Source organism: Triplophysa rosa, linkage group LG16, assembly GCF_024868665.1.
Source record: "Triplophysa rosa linkage group LG16, Trosa_1v2, whole genome shotgun sequence".
NCBI classification, from domain to species: Eukaryota; Metazoa; Chordata; class Actinopteri; order Cypriniformes; family Nemacheilidae; genus Triplophysa; species Triplophysa rosa.
In genome coordinates this window covers 1,692,702-1,711,327 of record NC_079905.1, presented here as the reverse complement: position 1 = coordinate 1,711,327, position 18,626 = coordinate 1,692,702, and the positions used below count along the sequence as shown (strand labels likewise).

General features: G+C 38.1%; 2 protein-coding genes across 3 annotated transcripts; both read right to left on the bottom strand.

Annotated features, from left to right (window-relative positions):
• Positions 1-6,240: 6,240 nt before the first annotated feature.
• znrf2a (zinc and ring finger 2a) lies at positions 6,241-13,134 on the bottom strand. 2 transcript variants are annotated; one of them, XM_057355397.1, is made up of 5 exons: positions 12,532-13,134; positions 10,552-10,650; positions 8,559-8,664; positions 8,405-8,484; positions 6,241-8,182 (listed from the first exon to the last, which is right to left on the bottom strand). In XM_057355397.1, exons 1-4 carry the CDS (start codon positions 12,776-12,778, stop codon positions 8,427-8,429), a joined length of 510 nt encoding a protein of 169 aa, XP_057211380.1. In that variant the 5' UTR covers positions 12,779-13,134; the 3' UTR covers positions 6,241-8,182; positions 8,405-8,426. The 2 variants fall into 2 exon arrangements, with proteins under 2 accessions (XP_057211380.1, XP_057211382.1); XM_057355399.1 differs by having other exon boundaries at positions 10,552-10,647.
• A 544-nt stretch (positions 13,135-13,678) lies between these two features.
• mturn (maturin, neural progenitor differentiation regulator homolog (Xenopus)) lies at positions 13,679-18,621 on the bottom strand. Its single transcript, XM_057355400.1, has 3 exons — positions 18,233-18,621; positions 16,797-16,919; positions 13,679-15,614 (listed from the first exon to the last, which is right to left on the bottom strand). The coding sequence occupies exons 1-3, from the start codon at positions 18,401-18,403 to the stop codon at positions 15,507-15,509; spliced, it is 402 nt and encodes a 133-aa protein (XP_057211383.1). The 5' UTR covers positions 18,404-18,621; the 3' UTR covers positions 13,679-15,506.
• Between the last annotated feature and the right edge of the window lie 5 nt (positions 18,622-18,626).

The window sequence follows — 18,626 nt, the reverse complement described above, 5'->3', positions numbered from 1 at the left end:
AGAAGCTGTGTTAATAATGTGTAAAATGAGTCTGCGTTTTACATTCTAAGACTTGGAAAATGTCTTGTCTGCATTGATTTGAACTACATTTTACCCTTGTATAGATGTCATGAATACGTCAACACTGGACATTCAAAAGATGTCATAAAAAGACATCTTAAACACTTGGCTCTAGTCGGGACATATTTTCAACGAGTGACAGTGACATGGAAAATACATTTTTTAGGCGTATCTTTGTTTACTGGGAACATGATGAACTTTCAGAATAGATGCTAATATGTTCTGAAATCGGTGTAATACACATCACAGCACACATTTTCATTAAGAAATAATCTTCTTGCGCTAATGTGATCGGTAATTATTTTTACATGTTTTACCACAGAGTCTCCAGTTTACAGTTTGGATTCTTCAGTCCATCAGAGATCAGATTCACTATTCACTATTTACAGTAGGAAATTTACAAAATATCTTCATGGAACATGATCGTCACTTAATATCCTAAAGATTTTTGTCATAAAAGAAAAATTGATCATTTTGACCCATACAATGCGTTTTATATTCTTGAGCTACTTAAGACTGGTATTGTGCTCCAGGGTCACATGTTAAATAATAACTGCTTATAACTTATATACAATATAAGCGACTGTGTATGAAAATAAAATCTTTTCTTTTAAAATATTTATCTTCTCATATGTTGGAAGCAATTATGTTATTTAGGTAACAATAATATTTATACAAACAAACCATATCTGAAAAAAATGTGGATTAGAATTTGATGATGCAAAAGAATCTGTCAATCGTTCTTATTTGATTAAATTAGATTTACTGCAATTATTTTGACTTCTCAATGCCATCACGTGAGTTTGTTATAATATCCTCTTTACTGCGTTGGTAAGAAGACATGATGTTGTTTTATTCATGTGACTGAATGAATGTTTCTTACTGAGCAGATCTGGATTCTTTCACCACGGGCAGCAGGTTCTGAAGAACTTCATCTGCTGCGTTCTCTGCTCCAGTAAAGCTTTTAAGACTAAAAACATCGCTCTTCTTCACTGAGGTCAACAACACAAAAACGAAGCCGACCACTGCGATGAAGTGAGCTTGCTGTTCTTTATTCCGCCATTTTGCAGATAACGTTGGACCTCCTCCTCTAGCGAGTCATCACCCAGTTCATTCAGACAGTGAAACAGATTGATGGATTTCTCAGGAGACGGATTCTCTCTGATCGTCTGTTGCATGTTATCAAGATGTCCATTCTTGCTCCGTAAAGCCTTGTTCACTGCTACCTGACCTTCCTGAGCTGCGAGATGTTCCTGGATGCTCAGATGAACGAAGCAGAAAACTTTCACCGGGCCCTGACACAAGCCGAGCTCCTCTATGAAGATCTGAGTGCACAATCCTGAGTACACGGATGCTTCTGCCACATCAACGCCACACTCTCTCAGGTCCTCATCATAGAAGATCACATTGCCGTTCAAGAGCTGCTCGAAAGCCAGTTTGAAGATCGTTCTTCTCATAGTCCTTCTGATGTTTGATGTTTGTCTGAACGATCAGGAAGTGTGTGTACATCTAAGTGAGAGTCTTGGGGGTTCTACGGTTTGCTCGACTCGACGTTCTCTGGACAGTGGCTGAAATCCAGCAGAACACTGGGATGTGACACATGATGTAGAGGCTCCTGGATGACTTCAGGTGTGAGATGATTCGGTTGGCCAGACTCTCATCGCTGATTCTCTTGTGGAAGTATTCCTCCTTCTGTTTGTCGGTGAAGCCTCGTACCTCTGTGACTCGATCGACACACTCAGAGGAGATGACATCAGCTGCCGCTGGTCTGGAGGTTTTGGGTTTTCCTGCTGTGATGTTCCCTCATACAAACACTGAAACTTCTTCTGCAGATTTGACTTGAACGTTTGGATGTGGACTGTAAAATAATAGATTATCACATACTCAACTCAACTCAACTTTATTTATATAGCGCTTTTACAATTTTCATTGTTACAAAGCAGCTGTACATGAGACACATTGACTACAAGCAAAACAATCAAAGTTGTACCTGCAAAAACAAGAAAAGGTTGAAAACACAGAAGACAGACACACCCACACACAAAACACTCCACACACACAACACGCACCAACACACACAGACACAGAGACACACACACACACGGATGCGCACGCACACACACACACACACACACGTACGTACACAGACAAGTACGCACACACACACACGCTCAGTGAGAGCACACATTTAGGATAAAGGAGAGAGAAGCACAGGTCAAATATAACAGATAATAAATTCCTATATGCAATATTAATTAAGTAAAACTTTAAGATTCTAAAGCAGCCCCCCCGGTCAGGCAGATAGTGCAAAAACAGTATGCAAACGGTGGCGAGGAACCCAAAACTCTAATCGAGAAAAAAAACCTCAGGAGAACCCAGGCCCAACCAGGGGATTCCAGTTCCCCTCTGGCAAAAGCTGCTGCCTCTGCACAAGCTCCAGAGAACTTGCACAACAAGGCTAAATAAAATAAATAAACTTAATAATAAAATAAATTATAGTTTAAGATTATCATTAATAATCTAATAGCATTTGAAGTTTTGTGGTGAAGACATGTCAAGAGACCGCGTCCTTCTTTATCCAGCTCTATCATCTCAGCTCTTGTCAGGTCCCCACTTCCCATTCTCCGCTCTACCATCAGGTCAGGCCATGAACTGCATCCTGCTCGCTGTGGTAACCTTGGAACAATGAGACAAGACTGGCTGAGAGTAGAGTACTGTTCTGTACTCTTTGATGCAACAAGTACATCAGTTGTGTTTTTGGTTCCGGTTGATCTAACTAATGCAGCCTAAACCCTCTGAAGATTTATATTATGGAAGAGTAGTGTATGCAAGATTAAAAAGATGCGTCTTTAGTCTAGATTTAAACTGACAGAGTGTGTCTGCCTCCCGGACAGTGCAGGGAAGACTATTCCAAAGTTTAGGCGCTAGATAGGAAAAGGATCTACCACCTGCACTTGATTTTGAAATTCTAGGTATTACCAACTGACAGGACGCCTGAGAGCGTAATGCACGTGAAGGACTGTAATACAAAAGGAGTTCATTCAAGTACTGAGGAGCTAAACCATGTAAGGCTTTATAGGTAATAAGCAAGATTTTAAAGTTAACGCGATGCTTTATAGGTAACCAGTGCAAGGTTGACAGAACCGGGCTAATATGTTCATACTTTTTTGTACGTGTAAGAACTCGAGCTGCCGCGTTTTGGACCAATTGGAGTTTTTGTAATAAGCCTGCAGGGCAACCACCTAACAGTGCATTACAGTAATCTAGTCTTGATGTCATGAATGCATGAATTAACTTCTCTGCATCTGAGATTGACAGCATATGACGTAGTTTAGATATATTCTTAAGATGGAAAAACGCAATTTTACAGGTGTTGGCGACGTGGCTCTCAAATGACAGATTACTATCGAATAGAACGCCAAGATTCTTTGCTGACGACGAGGGTTTTATGGAACATCCGTCAATAGTTAAACAGTATTCTTGGTTGTTACTTATAGCAGTTTTCGGTCCAATAAGTAACACTTCCGTTTTGTCCGAGTTCAGTAATAAAAAGTTGTTACTCATCCAGTTTTTTATATCGACTATGCATTCCATTATTCGATGGAACTGCTGTGTTTCATGAGGCTTCGAGGAAATATAAAGTTGAGTATCATCAGCATAACAGTGAAAGCTAACTCCGTGTCGCTTTATTATATCTCCTAGAGGTAGCATGTATAATGCGAAGAGCAGAGGCCCTAAGACTGAGCCCTGTGGTACACCGTACTGGACTTGCGATTTGCGTGACACCTCATTGTTTATTGCTACAAATTGAAAACGGTCGGATAAATAAGATTTAAACCATTTCAAAGCTATTCCCTTAATGCCGACATAATTTTCGAGTCTATGTAGGAGTGTGCTGTGGTCAATGGTATCGAATGCAGCACTAAGGTCTAGCAGCACCAATAACGAGATACAACCTCGGTCAGACGCCAATAGCAGATCATTTGTAACTCTGATCAAAGCAGTCTCTGTACTGTGACATGCTCTAAATCCAGACTGGAATTCTTCATTGATGTCATTCCTTTGGAGGAAGGAGCATAATTGAGTTGAAACTACTTTTTCCAGAACTTTAGATATGAAAGGTAGATTCGATATAGGCCTGTAGTTCCTTAGTTCTCTAGGGTCGAGTTGGGGTTTTTTGACAAGGGGCCTTATAACAGCCACCTTATATGCTTTAGGCACATGTCCTAATGTCAGAGATGAGTTAATAATACCAAGAAGAGGATCTATAATTTCTGGGAGCATCTCTTTCAGTAGATTTGTAGGTATAGGGTCTAGTATGCATGTTGTTGATTTAGATGATCTAATAATTTTAGACAGCTCATCTTGATCTACGGTATAAAATAATTGCATTTTCTCCTTAAGGGCGCTGTAGTTAGTTTGTTCAGCGGGTTTCACTTCTGATTGCATTGTTATAATTTTTTCTCTAATATCTTGGATTTTATATGTGAAGTAGTTCATAAATTCATCACTGCTATGCTGATATACAGGATCAGAAGTCACTGACGATTTATTTTTTGTTAATTTAGCCACCGTGTTAAATAAAAACCTAGGGTTGTGCTGGTTTTCTTCTATTAGTGATGAAAAGTAGGCGGATCTAGAAGTTATTAGGGCTTTCCTGTATTTTCGAATACTATCCTTCCATGCTGTACGAAATACCTCTAATTTAGTTTTCTTAAAGTTGCGCTCCATTTTTCGGGCCGCTTTCTTTAGAGCCTGAGTGTGTTCATTATACCACGGTGTGGGGCTGCCATTTTTAATCTTCTTTAAACGTAGTGGAGCAACTTTGTCTAGCGTTACCGAGAAGGTGGAATTAAAATTTTCAGTGGTAATGTCAAGATCTTCAACGTTATTTCTCATGATTTGAGACAATTCGGGCAGATTATCGAGAAACGCATCTTTGGTAGTTGAAGTTATTGTTCTACCATATTTGTAACAATGAGTTTTATTTGCAGCCGTAGGCCAGTGAAGCAAACATAATACCAGATAATGATCCGAAATGTCTTCACTCTGCTGAAGGATTTTAACGTCGTCCACATTTATACCGTAAGACAGTATTAAATCTAAAGTATGATTACGAAGGTGAGTGGGTCCTGACACATGTTGACTAATGCCCATGGAGTTAAGAGTGTCTTTGAAAGCCATTCCTAAGGCATCTGTAACGTTATCTACGTGGATGTTAAAGTCACCAACGACAAGGAGTCTATCTGCGGCCAGTACTAGTTCTGATAAGAACCCACCAAATTCTTTAATAAAATCTGTGTGGTGCCCTGGAGGCCTATATACAATAGCTAGAATCAATTTAAAAAGTGTTTTATCTTTAGTATTAGGTGTTGAAACATGAAGAACCATGACTTCAAAAGAATTATATTTAGAGTTCGACTTCTGGGAAATGCTAAGAGAGTTATTGTAAAGTGCTGCGACACCTCCCCCTCTGCCTTTTAGACGAGGCTCGTGTTTATAATAATAATCTTGGGGGACAGATTCATTTAAAGCAATATAATCATCTGGTTTTAGCCATGTTTCTGTCAAACAGAGCATGTCTATTTTATGATCTGTTATCATATCGTTAACAAAAAGTGCTTTATTAGAGAGAGATCTAATATTTAGCAATCCGAGTCGTAACAGTTGATTATCTGTATTTTGTTCATGTTTAGTTTGTTTAACGTTTATTAAATTACTTTCAAGAGGTTTACGCATTATTTTATGTTTGCTAATCCGGGGGACAGACACAGTCTCTATTTTGTGATGTTTGGGAGAACGGATTACTACATGTTGTACATTTTGTGTATTCTGCGACGTGATAAATCACGTCGCAGAATAAATCAAGAAGTGTCATTATGAATAAAACAAACACATATAATCTACACCAGTTTCATTCACCAATATTTAGCACTGCAAATCAAGCCCGTTTGCTTCTTTCTCCAAGTCTGTGAAGAAACATGTTTACCTGATGTATGAGCTTTCATGCGGTACATCCACAGACTGGTCCGCGTTCACAGCATCACTGGTGTGTTCTGGTGAAACACTGATATGGTAATGGATTACAAATGATATAACGCATTGTGGTTTTTTATATAGAAACTTTATTGTTACTAACATCAACACAGTCCTTTTATTAAAGTGTAGGGCTGTCACGATTATTAAATAATCGTCTCATCGCGATGGTTTCAGATCATCACAATGATTGCACATCTCTATAGAAGACACTAGGGGGAGCTGTAGTGCATCTGCATATTGCATATTTTATTGTATATGTTGTAACTAAAGCATGGTAATACTTGTAAAATGTACCACCACAACACAATCACTTAAAAAAAACTAAAGCATATACCATAAAAATAACCTGCAGTCTACCGAAATCTCATTAACATAGAAGTAAACTTTTATTGTAGTCTTGCAAGTGAGAAAAAAACAGACTAGAAGCTTTTCTATGACTGATAGCATTGTAATGGTGGCTTCAATTCACTCCTGATCAATTTACTTAATTTACAAGTATTTGGCGGTTGTATTATTGACAGGTAAAAGCCTAAACCTCAAGTATGATGACCCAATTTTTTCCTATGTATGGCAAGAAATAGAACATAGTCTTTATATTCAGAACAATATGGTCGTTTCAAAGCTGAATAAACAATGTATGAGAATTAAAAGTCAAAGCTCTAAAACAGACAATTAATCGTCACAATCGCAATGATTTATTAGACAATTAATCGTCAGCCAAATTTCATAATCGTGACAGTAGTTGTAGCCTACTCGTCACTGTTTAGAGTCGCTTTGGATAAAAGCGTCTTTTGTGCACATTTTAAATGTTAAATGTCTGCGCGCGGCGGCAGTGAGAGGGTTCGACATCACGCGGCGCTGCGACCGATCGGCAGATTCGGCACATGACAAAATACCGCGAGAACAGAATTGACGTTTACTTTTTAATCGCTCTTGCGGTATTTTGATGAAATACGTCCGCCATCGGTCTGCGCGCCCCGTGAAGTTGAACACACCTAATGGGAGTGACTTCATCATTTTAATAAACGTATTAAATACAAATAAATAGCATTTTTTTTAAGAAGCATACAAAATTTAAGAAAGAAGCCAAACACTATTTTAAATTTCAATAACTAGTATGGTATTCATTTATTTTATTTCTGTATGTGCATGTTTTGTGTTTCTCTTTTATTTTAACATATCCCGCCTAAATAGAATTGTGCTAACAAAAAGAGTCGTTTTTGTATTCAGGAAGTATAGAGCCGCAGACAGATGTAATGTGGTCACTTACACCTCTCATCTAAAGCAGATGCAACATTATCATTAAGCGACCCAGACTTGGTGTTTATGTACAGGCCAGAGAAAGTGTTAAAAAAAACAGGATAGCAGCTCACATTGTTTTGGATATGGGGGTAAATTCTCTTGTCACCCAGGAACAAACCAATAGATACAACGATACAATGTTTTAAATCAATGTGTTATTGCACAGTTGTTTTTTGCAGACCAAAAAAATCTTTATTTTCTTTACATGTACATGTTCTATAGCAGCGCATTTGAAGGAATAGCACTTCTGAGATTGCCAAAGAAACACAAAGACTCATTTCTTTCAACTGACACACAGGCCTCGATCCTGAGTAGTTTTTCTAGAATCATTTTAAAATTCTAAGACGACAGAAAACAAACTAATATCTCATAGTCTTTTCGTTGTTGAGATCATAATCCACTGTATTCATATACATGCAGCCAAAAAGTCATTCATGGTTTGGGATCAGTTTGAGGCAAAAGTTTTGGCATCTTGTGTATATCAAAACAAAACCTATATGTTTCTAAGCATGAAGCTGTTATACTGTTGAGCACCTGATCTCCAGAGAGAACTATGGATACATTATGTTATCTGGATTTGCGTTCGACAGCGTTCAGGTCTGCACAACTGTGTACAGTATAATGCTGCTTTCTTCAGATTCGACACAGCAGGAATTTAAATCCACGCAGATCTCAGATGATGATGATGGAGTCAACATTTATTCTCAAAGCTTGTCAGATCCTGATGCAGGACTTAGCAGATCACCTTTCTGACGAAGCGTCCCTTTACTGAAAATATAACCTGCAGGTAAAGAAATAAATGACATTGTGTATACACGCAATTAAAAAAATGAAGACACTTGAATAGACTTCCAGTTAACTTGATGCACACTGCACACTAGATATTCAGTGTTGTTTAAAGCGTTCAGTCACAACTCAACTATATCGTCTGTATATTTTTCTGGATAGACAGTCTTGTTTTTGCAATATTTTGCATAGCTCCTGGTAATGCATAGCTCCTGACCTTTCCCATCGCAGGTTGTGTGTTAATCTGTGGGATGTTCTGGACACGACCTGTTGACCTCAAACCATTCATCAATACACCTGTGATTGAAGAAGACATGAGTTTCACAGCCATGTTTGTGTTTGTTGAATGTATTCATAAATGTTTCTCGTACCCTTTGTGATAGATGCAGAGACAGAGCAGACGTGCGATCGTGTCCCCCTGAAGCATGTCATCCAGGCATATGGAGCACTCCCCACAGTCCCGGGACAAAACATCCTCTACAGAAAGATGAAAAAACTTAGCCCTATCTTCTGTTGTTCATCTTTTCATATGTTCAACTCTCGTCTCACGTGTAAGCATAGATTTACATTAGCTTCTTAGACATAGTATTGAATGCTCTCATATTTGTGACTCACTTTAGATAAAAGCGTCTGCTAAATGAATGAATGTAGCAGTAACAGTAGGATGTCACGTGGGGGCGCTGTAACACAACACGAGCAGGTTTGACCTTCTGTGTACTTGACCAGACATCCCAGTTTATGTGGGACTGTCCCGTTTTCATGAGGTCTGTCACAACAGTTCATTAAAAACGAATGACCTGTTTTGCACTTATTGTACGTTCAAGGATTTTATGCGGAATTACAACTGATTAAAATAGTTTAGTAAAAGTTTAAGTGTGTTATTAGTATACTTTTTTAACCCATTTAATCCCAAATTTTACCCAGACATGAAAATATCCAAATGAGGTGTCATTACTAGTAACCCTGTGTAATAATCAAAAATTTTTTTTGGAAAGGTGAGTGAAAAGGTCGGTCACAATTGTGACAGGTGGGATAAGGCGTATACTAAAATAACATACTTCTGCATTTATCAAAATTGTTATAAATTTCAGCCCAGCTATGTTTACATTTTTGATCACATTCTAAGGTTATTATTATGCTTTAAAAAAACCTTATACAACACTGATAGGACTATCGAGATCAAATAATACAAAATACAACCATCAATATATTTTTAAATTGTTACTTTATTCTAATTTATAACAAAATTGTTATATTATTACTACCAGTATAACAACATCAATATTGTAACTTATTTGTAACATTTGAACGTTTAATTAAGTGCACTATTTTGTCATTGCAACTTTCACTCAACAAAACTGAATACATGTGAATTCATATATTAATACCAGACACCTTAAAGATAATGTGGACCAAAAAATGTTTGTCGTATCTTTATGTTAACAACTTTACTAGCCTTTTGTTTTAAAGCTTTGATGCGGTCATCCTCTTCTTATGGAGCAAACAGGAAGTAAACTGCTGTGCTCATGTGACAATTTGCACTAACCATGTGACACTGCACATATTTAATTGAGACCCTCTATTTATTTGAACATATTTGTAGGAAATGCATTAAAATATCAGCCAGGAAGACTTTTAGAGCTTTAAAAATGAAGACCTTCTTTACGGTCACTATTGTGACGGGTAGGCCTACTCCCAGTCGACTTTTTATGCACTTCTCAGCAAAATAGGTATACTCGAAAAGTATAATGAACTATTTTACGTATACTTGACTTGTTGTAGTTGTGTTTGTTCTTTTGATGAAGTAGTCTATTAAAGCACAGTTTTACATCCGGTCTTATAAACTCATTCATGTTCAAGTTTAAATCATTTTGGCCCGGGTTCACAGACAAGGCTTAAGCCAGGACTATGCCTTAGTTAAATATTATATTTAAGTCACTTTTATCAAAACGCCTTAGATGAAAACATTACTGTTTATATCTTGAGACAAAACAATGGCAACGACATGCCTTAAGATATTTCCGGGGCGATTCATTTTCAGTTAAGACACCTCAAACTTTCATTTTAGTCTGGGACTAGTTTTAAGCCTTGAAACCGGGCAGAAAAAGTCAGCATTGATATAACTACATAAAGAATTGTAAATATACTTAAACCTTACCTGTACTGTAAGCTTATTTATTTTTGTAAGGGCAGTCACATGCACTATGTGTGTTTTTTATTTTATGTTCATAATCTGGAGTAAAACTGAATCAAACAGAAGAGACTACAAATGATGTAATATTCATCAACTAAAGACACTTTCCCTCATTTGAAAGAAATGTACTGTTGAAACACTCGACATCATTACATGAAATGTCTTCTTACCGTTATAATTGAGTCTGGGTTTGGAGAAACACATCAGCAAATGAACGTTTATTTCATCAGAGCACACAAACTTTGTGCACACAGGACAGTGAAATGCTGCTGAAACAAACAAACAGAGCAGACAAAATCACATTAATGTTCATCTTTTCATCATTCTGTTGGTCACTTCATATCAGTTGTGTATCTCATCTGTGATCTTATCTCATCCTGTAGTGTGTTATTCCCGTTTATCTGAAACACATTAGGATGAATAACATCTGATTGCTGTAATCCTGGTTGTCCTGCACGTTTATGTGAACATAAAGCTCGACCTTTGACAACATGTGTGTTTCATTTGGAATAAAGTCAGATTTTATATGTATCATTCTACCAATGCATTTATCAGTCAATTACTTTCTAGATAAATAGCACACGTGTGATTAGAGCGTCTCACACACACACGCACACGCACACGATCTGTTATACAGAATGACTAACTGTAGTTAGTCTGGATATACAGACGTTACCACTTCATTTAATCACAGATGACCTGTTTTCACTTCCTGTTAATGTTTTGTCAGTACAGACTCACACAGGTGTGTGTGTGTGTAGCCCGAGTGAAATCCAGAAGTTAAACGTTAGAGGTGTTTTATGTGGGGTTAAATATCAAAGATCGCTGTCATCCAAACAAACACACTGTGCAGAGTGTGTTTTACATAGAAGAAACATGGATGAATGAACAACATGATTCCAGTTCTGTTTTTGTATCTATTTTTATTTAGCAGATTTTTGTTCTTATTTTGAAACGCACGTCAAAGACGTACAGCTTATAAACGGAATTGACTATTGATAAGCAACAGCCAAGTCAAGACTCAATAAGAAATCTGATTGATGGAGAGCCTCTTGAACTTTGACCTTGCAGTCTAGTTTGACCTAAATCATGTATGTTATCTCAACGTCTACAATGTCCTTTTCATCTTTTCAGTCGTTTTTAAATTGAATGTGTCATTTTTTTGGTAAAACATCCCAATTTACAATGAAAGGGCATGTGTCAATAAGCCACTCATAGATACATTTCCTTACACTGGCAGTCAAATATCGGTTTGTTGAAGAATGGAAGACAGAAGAAGTGTGTCATTATTTTGGCCATGCTGTTTGGTGATGATTGACAGCGACACAAAACAGACCGAGTTACTGTATCTCTCACTGATAGGTCAGACTGTTTCTTATAAAACAAATCAAAAACATGCCGACACATTTCTTATTCCAAACATGACGCATTAAAATCTCAGCAGGAACTACGGGAACTGTGATCATGAACACAAACAATATAGTGGAAATTCCCAACTGTTTCCTGGTATATTCTGACTTCCTGATCAGACAGATTTCTTGTCAATTTCTTGTGGAAACTTGAATACATTCAATATCATCTGTTATATCTTTTTGAACCCGCAAATGTCCTCCAGCCAAACACAGGTATTGTTTGATGGTTATTGCCAGTCAAAGGTCACAAAAACACAGCAAATTGTGACCTTGAAGAACACACAGTCAGACCGCACAGTTTCACGACCTAATGTTTCATTCAACCCATGAATATATCAGCTTTATTTCCTCTTCTTTTCTTCCTACATCAGGACGTCTGTGTGTAAAGTTTCCATCGCAAAACCACAACAATCAATCACCACAGAGATCTGCACACAAACACACTTTGTTTGATGCTCTGATCATTCATAAAGTTTGAATAAAGATGTGCAGCACTCTTCTGAAATAATATCAATTGTAATGCACGCGTGAGTTTGTGAACAATTCTATGAGATTAGGAAATGTCACATGAATAAGGTCATAGCCTAATCAGGTCAATAATTCTTACCTTGATACAAGGTCAGATAATATGACCTAAATATGATCTTGTTGTGTTGAGTGTTTGACTTTTTCATATTCCATGAGCATTGTTAAATCAGTGTGACGTATCGGGTCACGTGATGTTGCGCGCGCTCTTACCGGACAGCAGGTGCGCAGGTAAAGATCCGATCAGCAGAGCTCTCTGTCCGTCTGTCTCAGCTCTCCGGCCGCTGCTCGGGATGAATGAACGGGAGGCGTCTGATGGATACCGGATCCGTTCACCGATCTGTGCCGCCGGGCTGCCCGCGTAATAGCGCAGAACCGCAGCCCGACCGGATCCGCCGGCCGCATCAGAGTAAGACCGGACCCGGACCCCCGCGGCTGGACTGCTCTGTTTGAGTCCCATATGACCTCAGATCAGTCTGGACAAACACCAATTCTATTCTATTCTATTCACTCTAAATATTAGGATATAGAATTACCCGCGAGAAAAAGTTCGAGGTAAGTACCGTGTCTCAGATTTATACTCGCTAGTCCTACATGCTTCCAGTAGCTTGTGTAACTAGCTACGACACACACTCATACAAGTTAAAGCTTGTTGGTGTGTGTGGGATTTACCCTGGTGACGTCACTAGCGCCGAAGCGCAGCAGTGACGCGCACGGGTGAGTTTACCTGGAGCAAAGCAATCATGTTTTTTTTTCTTTTTTGATTAATTTGCTTTTATTAGCAAAATACTTTATTCACAAATGTAGGTTTCTTAAATCTCTCCCCCCCCCCCCGTTTGAAGTAAATACAAATTATTTAAGACAATACCTAAAAACACTGTCAAAAACAAAGAATAAAAAATCTGGAATCCTATTAGATCTATTTGATAAATTATTTATTATGATATCTTCCCCTGTGTATGTTTTATGTTTAATAATATGGATGGTTAAAATATTGAAGTGTTTATTTTATTTATATTTTGTTGTATTGTTTTTTCTTATTATTCTGTGTCTAAGCCCCTTTAAAAAAATTGCAATTTTGAATGTAAATGATATGCCAATTTGTTATAATTCAATTAAAAAAAGCAATCATGTTTTTTAATATAAATCTGTTCTTTCGTACGATAATAAACCTACCATGTTTTTGTTGTTTTTGTTAAAGTCAATGCAATATGCTTTTCTTCTAGAAGTAGGCTAAATCTGTTTATTTCACTTTTGAAAATCATTATGATTTTTAATTCATATACAGTTTATGCAATCGTTTTATTTAAATATATGCAATAAATAAAAGTTATAAAAACATGAAATACACGATACACAATGCGGTTATAAGGTTCAAATTTAATCGCTGAATTTTAGGGTTTACAGTACATGCTGATCCAAACATGTTGACTTCAGGTTGAATCTTTAATGTTTCTAGACAACAGGCTGTTTAATATTCATCTAAACTCCAGAACAATATTTCCAATGACCACATTTTATAAGGTTTTAACATTCTTTTTAATTCTTGGATAAAAAGGTGACTAAGGTATCGTCCACAAATAGTTTTACATACACAAAGGACAAATAAATAAGTAAATAAATATTTTAGCTACACAAAACCTACATGGCTGAGCAAAAGTAGAATTTCACAAAGAGTGCGTGTTGAATTATCATCACTGAAGACCAAGAAAACAAATGAAATCAAAATAACCCACAAATCCAGCACAGGGTTTACATAACTGAGTTACATAAGTACATCGAGACGGTCAGGAGGTTTAATCTCAATAACACACGGATGTACGCTTCACTTTCCACTGAGCGTGTGCAGGAAGACACTACTGAAGCGCAACCGTAAATCCAGCTGTTCTCATGTCGTGATCAGCAAATGTTTTCAACTCATCAGGTCATATGACCATAACTAGATCATTCACACATGCCACAGACCACCATAGACCACCAGCAGGGCTACACAATGATTCAACAACACCCACTGACCCTTCAGAATCTGGCAATGCGCAAAGTTCCAGTTAGAACTGAAAAGGGGTTTTCAGCCTGATGTCAAAAACAATCTTATTCATTATACACAAAGAACGTTTTACAATTCTTTAGAAAACCATCCATGTGCTAGAAACTGGAAACATTGAGCCGAAGAATGTCTCCACAAAGAAGCACGAAGCAACTCAAGAAGCGAATGCTGTGAAAAGGGTTCTTGATCAAGTCGAACGTTTATTTTTTGTTAGAGCACTTCTCTCTTTCAACAGATGAATATAACGACGGTTGTCTACAGTTAGCTGACCGAACTCAGGACTGAACTTAGATTAGTGTAGATTAATACAATCAATGAGGACCAAAGATCGATCAAGAGCGCTTTCACTCACGGCAAAACACAACCACACAATCAGCTTTATCTTCTCATCTGCCTGATTCAATCTACAAAAACGTCGTATGCACTTTGATTTTTGGTTATTTGTCATAGCAGATATCGTAGATTGATTCATTTCAATATAATACAAGCTCATCAAGTACAGCTGGGGTTAAATAAACACTATTGTGAAATGATTTAGAGTTCAAATAAAATCAAAGATGACCCTTAACTTTCTTCACGAACATTCATGTTCCGAACAATATATAAACGCATTTCTCAAAACAATGCCCTCGTATACGACTTTCCCCATCAGATCCAGTCTTGTTTTCTATAATTCCTAATTGAAACTGCGGTGGTAAATGGCCAGCGGTGCAGACGCGGCTTCAGGAATCTATCACAACTTTTGCTTCATTATTTCAGAGTGCCAAAGGTTTTTCAACACATAACGGGATAAAACATGCCGTAACATTGACTTCTGAGAGGATGATCCAGACGCCTTCCGCTAAAATTATGTGATATGACAACGATGCTAAATCGCACATCACTGCATATCAATGCACACGTTTTGACGTTTCACACACTTTTAACGGAAGTATGCCATCCCAACATGGATTCTGATCTGCTACCTCCTGATATCACATCAGATGCTGGAATAATGTTAAATGTAATACAGATCAAAGTAACGTGATGCTTTGCGGGTGTAACAGATATTAAAGGGTGATCTGATACAGCGTGTGTGTGTTGAGGAAGAGAACTGATACAGAGACTGTGAATGCCAAGCGTGTTGTCTTTCTCATGGACATTATTGCTGGCTCACACCCATCTGCTGGTGGTCCGGCTCTGGTTCTTCTTCCACGTCTGCATGATACTGATCGAACGCGTCATCATCGATATCTGGAAGACCCAGGAGCTGCACAAGAGTTTCTCCATCATATCATACAGAACACATCATTTCATTTACAATAAAGTATTGTGATGGTGTCTCGTGATTCTGATATGAATGTACTGTGGTACATCTGGTGTACCCCAAGAAATATATATATCAAATTCACTGTAAGCACACTTAAGTTCAATTATGTTTTTAAGTATACTTTATGTAGTAAGTACACTAATACAATGTACTAGTAGTATATTTGTAAGTGTACCATTTCAATACTACTTGGGACTCACGTTTAGTTTGTAAAAGAATGCTTTTAAGTATGATGTTGTGATGTTTTACATTCGTACGGCTATATTAACTCTACTACAAGTGAACTTACAGGTATACTGATAGTTTACTAATTCAATACTCAAGCTACATTGTCTTTAGTTGATTAATGTAGTTAACACTTTCAGAAATGACTTATTTGATAGTTTCGATACTTCAAATATACTTGTAAGTGAACTTAACAACATACCTGCAGTTGACTATTTATGCATAAGGTATTTAATACCCAATCTTAAGAGTGAACACAACTGCAAGCCAAGAATATTCCATTATACTTGTACGTCAATCTCCATTAAAAGATTGCGTACAGACCAATTATATGAGTTTAAGGTGATAGTTCACCCTTTTGCATTTCAAACCTGTTTGACTTTCTTCCTTCCGTAGAACACAAAAGAAGATATTTTGAAGAATGTTGTTAACTGGACCCCATTCACTTGCATTGGCCTTGTGTCCGTACAATAGAAGTGACTGGGGTCCAGTGCCGTTCGGTTACCAACTTTCTTCAAAATATCTTCTTTTGTGTTCTACGGAAGAAAGAAAGTCAAACAGGTTTGATATGACGAAAGGGCGAGTAAATGATGACAGAATTTTCCTTTTTGGGTGAACGCTCACTTTAAATCAAGTGTCATTTCTTACCAGCACATAAAAAATACACTTGAATAAAGTTCCTTTTTAAAGTTGTACTTAAAAAAGAATCATGGTAAATCATGGTACATGCCCGAAATACCACAGTAATAATATGGGACTTTTTGCAAGTGTTTGCTTTTGCTGATGTTTCATATAAGTATCTGTTTTTTGTAAGGTCATTCATGACTTTACATCTGCTGCTTCATTAACACTTCTTACGTGTGTGTGTGCGTGTGCGTGTGAGAGAGAGGAACATACAGGTCTGAAGGATCTGAAGACTTTGTCGAGCACCTCCAGCAGTGTTTTTTTCCCACAGGAGGAGATGTAGTCCTGCGCCAGCTGCAGAAACGGCAGACAGTCTTCACTCTCACTCCACACGTGCTGAACACACAAACACAGGATTAGTTTACACACTTCATACCTACAGCAGCTTTACTGTTCTATAAAAGTTCATCCAAAGATTCAAAATCAAAGTGTTTGTAAAAAATTTCCATCAGCACAAACCCTGTCAGACAACAATAATCAGATATTGAGACCCACGATATAAAAACAAAGACGCTGATATTTTAGGATATTCTCGAGTTGATTTCATCTGTAGTAAAAACTCAAAGTTTCTAAAGTGAAAGTTGAGCTCACAGCAGAGAATCTGGGACAGAGAGACTCTTTGTCCTGTTATATTTATCCCAGCGAGAGGGACCGTCGTTCAGCGGATGCTCCAAATAATCCTCTCCTCCCACACCTAAGACACGTGTCATGGGAGAATCAAACTCAATAAGCTTACACTACATGTTATATACTGTACAGTAGGTGTGTGTAAATGTTGTTTGGTTATTGGGTGCCATTTTACATAAACATAGAAACATATACACACTTACAAATAATGTCGTCTCCATTTTATATTACAACATTTACTTTGCCAAAGGTTTAAATCACATAAATTCCTTTATGTCACGGCGTTCTTCTCAGACCTTTCGGATCCCCCTGTACTTTTCTCATAAATTAAAATGTGCCTATAAATAAAATCTCTCTCTGTTCTCGGTGAACCTGATATTGAGCAGCCGGAACAACCGAATCTGGGAATATTTTCACGAGTGGCTCTTTGGGGGTCTGGTGCAGAGAGACGGTCTGCTCATGTGTGGGGTGATGTGGGGATACATCGATCAGGGATTAATGGGGCGGAGCGACACTTGTGTGGTTCATTCACATCTGTAAAACAGAAGGCCAGACAGACATGCGCAAATCTGCTCTCCTTCATAATAAACAGCCGTTTCCACATCAGTCTCCGAACAGACACTGTGCCGTGTTTTCGGTGATATAATAATACACATAACATGGGATACATACAACAGTATACTGACCCATGCGTCTCCAACCAGGCCATATGCATCCGCTTATACACTAGATACAGCAAAAAGAAAAAAAAAAGCTGGACACCACAACATCCATCTGAGCATGTGTTGTAAAATGCTGCAGTCAGACATTGAGAATCAGTGACATCATCTGCTTCAAGATAAAAAACAACAGCCCTAGCACAAAAGTGCTATGGTGATACCACAGTACAATGATAGTGTACTATAGTGTGTATATATATATATATATATATATATAATTCAAAATATAAATTATTTAGAACACACACACACCAACAGTTCCCCCTCCCCCAAGCGCATCTTACTCGATTATGTCATACTTACAAAATTCTCGGTTCCCCCGGTAAGATTGTCCGGGCAGAGCACGTAGAATGATATACCGGGCTCGGCGTAGAAGTCCAGGCGTCTCTCGTCCACATCCTCGGCGAAGATCAGGTCGAACGGGTTTCCCGAGCACCATTTCTCCGCGGTGTCCACGAGCTGCTTAAACTCCATCCTTCCCGACGGATGCAGCGCACCTGCGCGCGCTGATGATGCTGCTGGTCCAGATGCTGAGCACTAGCGCTGCGTCGTCATGGTGATACCCGATGAATATCGTTCTGATGCGATATCACTGTCTCATGCTTTGGACCTAAAGGACAGCAGTCGGTTCAAAGCTCTTGTGCGGAGAACAACGCCTGTCCTCTAGCAGGATGACGTCACATGACAACACACACGC